At 34.7% G+C, this 2,382-nt stretch overlaps 1 protein-coding gene across 1 annotated transcript; it reads left to right on the top strand.

The window, feature by feature from the left end:
* The first annotated feature begins 675 nt into the window (after positions 1–675).
* Positions 676–1,818, top strand: LOC126767552 (SAFB-like transcription modulator). Its single transcript, XM_050485018.1, has one exon. It carries the CDS (start codon positions 676–678, stop codon positions 1,816–1,818), a length of 1,143 nt encoding a protein of 380 aa, XP_050340975.1.
* Positions 1,819–2,382: the final 564 nt, after the last annotated feature.

Below are 2,382 nucleotides of genomic sequence, written 5' to 3'. Positions count from 1 at the left end.
AACTAAACGCTGTGTATAAACTGTTATTTAAAAAAATACTCTGCGGCTGTGAATCGAGGCACAGCAAGGTCAACCAGGCGACCAAAACAATTACCTCCAACGATTTTTTTAAAGAATAAAAACAGTTCATTAAAAAAATCGTTGAAATGTCGAACACTGCGGACATGTTACAAAGGAGAGGAGAATGAAATATTTCTCAGCTCAGTGAAGGTCTTTTCATTTCCCCCCACCAGTGGTAAGGTTTGATAAAATCTTCATTGAGTTTTTAAAGTTTGATCTTACAAATCAAACAGTTTGATTTTATAATTCAAACATTTGGTCCTTCGAGCCGGATTGTAGCTGGAGCCAAAATTGTAAGACCTGTATAAATGAAATACAGGCAATATATTATATGTGAAAGTCCTATTATATATGTATGTATAGGCAATATAAAAGCCCTGTTATTTACACAGGCAAATAAATAAAGAAATTGTAAGACGGGTCCATATTCCCGCGTATTTATAAAATCACATAAGCCGTTTTAGTACGAAACTAAACGCTATGTATAAACTGTTATTTAAAAAAATATTCTGCGGCTGTGAATCGAGGCACAGCAAGGTCAACCAGGCGACCAAAACAATTACCTCCAACGATTTTTTTAAAGAATAAAAACAGTTCATTAAAAAAATAGTTGAAATGTCGAACACTGCGGACATGTTACAAAGGAAAGGCGTTCTACGCGTAGAAGGTATCACTTTTGAGAAGCTGCGCGTAGAAGATATTAGATTTGAGAAAATAAATCTAGATTATATATGGAGGAGAGCTGAAGATAATAGGAAGCAAATCCAGGAGCTCGAAAAGGAAATAATTTCCAAAGAGATGGCCATAAAGGCTGGAAGAAATAGCCCAACTGATAAAATGATAGACCTCATAGAGCAGGCAATTGAAAAAAGATCGGAAAGAATTCGATCTACAATTGCAGAGGCAAAAATAAATATAAATGCTGGAGACGAAACTGAAATCGAATTTTACGAAGACCGTCTCAAGAATTTATGGAGCTACATGGAGAAAAATATCGACGAATTGACGATGAAGTACAACAAGCCATGTAATATTTTAGAATTAGAAGATCTTTCCTTTGAAGTCACCGATACTTTGCGGGTATTAAAAAAACAAAAGGAAATGAACTTGGAAATCAACTTAAAAAAAATGGATAATGATTTTGAACAAGCGATTATAACAACCACGGGAAGAGAAGACTTTAAGAGGTACTTTATTCCCCGGGAGAGTCCTCACTTCGGAGGAAGTAGGGTAGATGGTTGTTTTGTTACAGATGCAACAATGGATCTGGAACCGCCTGATGAAAGGCAAAATGTAGAAATGGCAATTAAAGACGCTGACGATAGAAGTATGACAGTGGAAGATGCAGTACTAAATCCAAAGGCCAAGAAGAAGAAACCGATGGCATGTCTACCAATCAAACACATAGAACAATTACCGAAAGAGAAATGCAGTGAAGAGAGAATACCAAGGTACAAAAAAGAAGAACACATCAAAGGTAAATCGTCGTCCACTGGAAAGCTGACAACATCTTCACGTAATCTTTGGGTATCCGGGTTATCTTCATTAACGAGAGCCAGTGATCTGAAAGGTATATTTTCTAAATATGGAAAAGTTATCGGAGCCAAGGTGGTCACCAACACCCGAACTCCGGGTACACGTTGTTATAGCTACGTAACAATGTCATCATCATCGGATGCCAGTCGAAGTGTCGCCAAAAGACGATACACAACTTCTAAGTGGATACAACAAAAAAATATGAAACAAGAAGATACATGATAAGGGTTAATCAACTTTAATAGGTGAATTTAATAATTTGAAACAACTTGATATGGATTTCTAAATGTGTACATGCAAGAAAGTCGGTTTTATACCTAAATGTAAAATTAAGGAATTTTTTCCAAATGCACTGCCGTTATGGTCTTATGTCAACTTGAGTAAGAGGATAAGGGTTAATTAATTTTAATATATTAAGCAAATGATTTGAAGCAACTTCGTATGGATTTCTAAATGTGTACATGCAAGAAAGTCGGTTTTATACCTAAATGTAAAATTATGGAATTTTTTCCAAATGCACTGCCGTTATTGTCTTATGTCAACTTGAGTAAAATGATAAGGGTTAATTAACTTTAATATGTGAATTTAATAATTTGAAACAACTTGATATGGATTTCTAAATGTGTACATGCAAGAAAGTCGGTTTTATACCTAAATGTAAAATTATGGAATTTTTTCCAAATGCACTGCCGTTATGGTCTTATGTCAACTTGAGTAAGATGATAAGGGTTAATTAACTTTAATATGTGAATTTAATAATTTGAAACAACTTGATATGGATTTCTA

This window comes from Bactrocera neohumeralis, unplaced genomic scaffold (assembly GCF_024586455.1).
Source record: "Bactrocera neohumeralis isolate Rockhampton unplaced genomic scaffold, APGP_CSIRO_Bneo_wtdbg2-racon-allhic-juicebox.fasta_v2 ctg7797, whole genome shotgun sequence".
NCBI classification, from domain to species: Eukaryota; Metazoa; Arthropoda; class Insecta; order Diptera; family Tephritidae; genus Bactrocera; species Bactrocera neohumeralis.
The sequence above is the reverse complement of the archived record's forward strand: the minus strand, read 5'-3'. Positions and strand labels throughout refer to the sequence as shown.

Bases quoted from the DNA above. Each gene is read 5' to 3' on its own strand.
- LOC126767552 (XM_050485018.1), top strand. From the start codon at position 676: ATGTCGAACACTGCGGACATGTTACAAAGGAAAGGCGTTCTACGCGTA.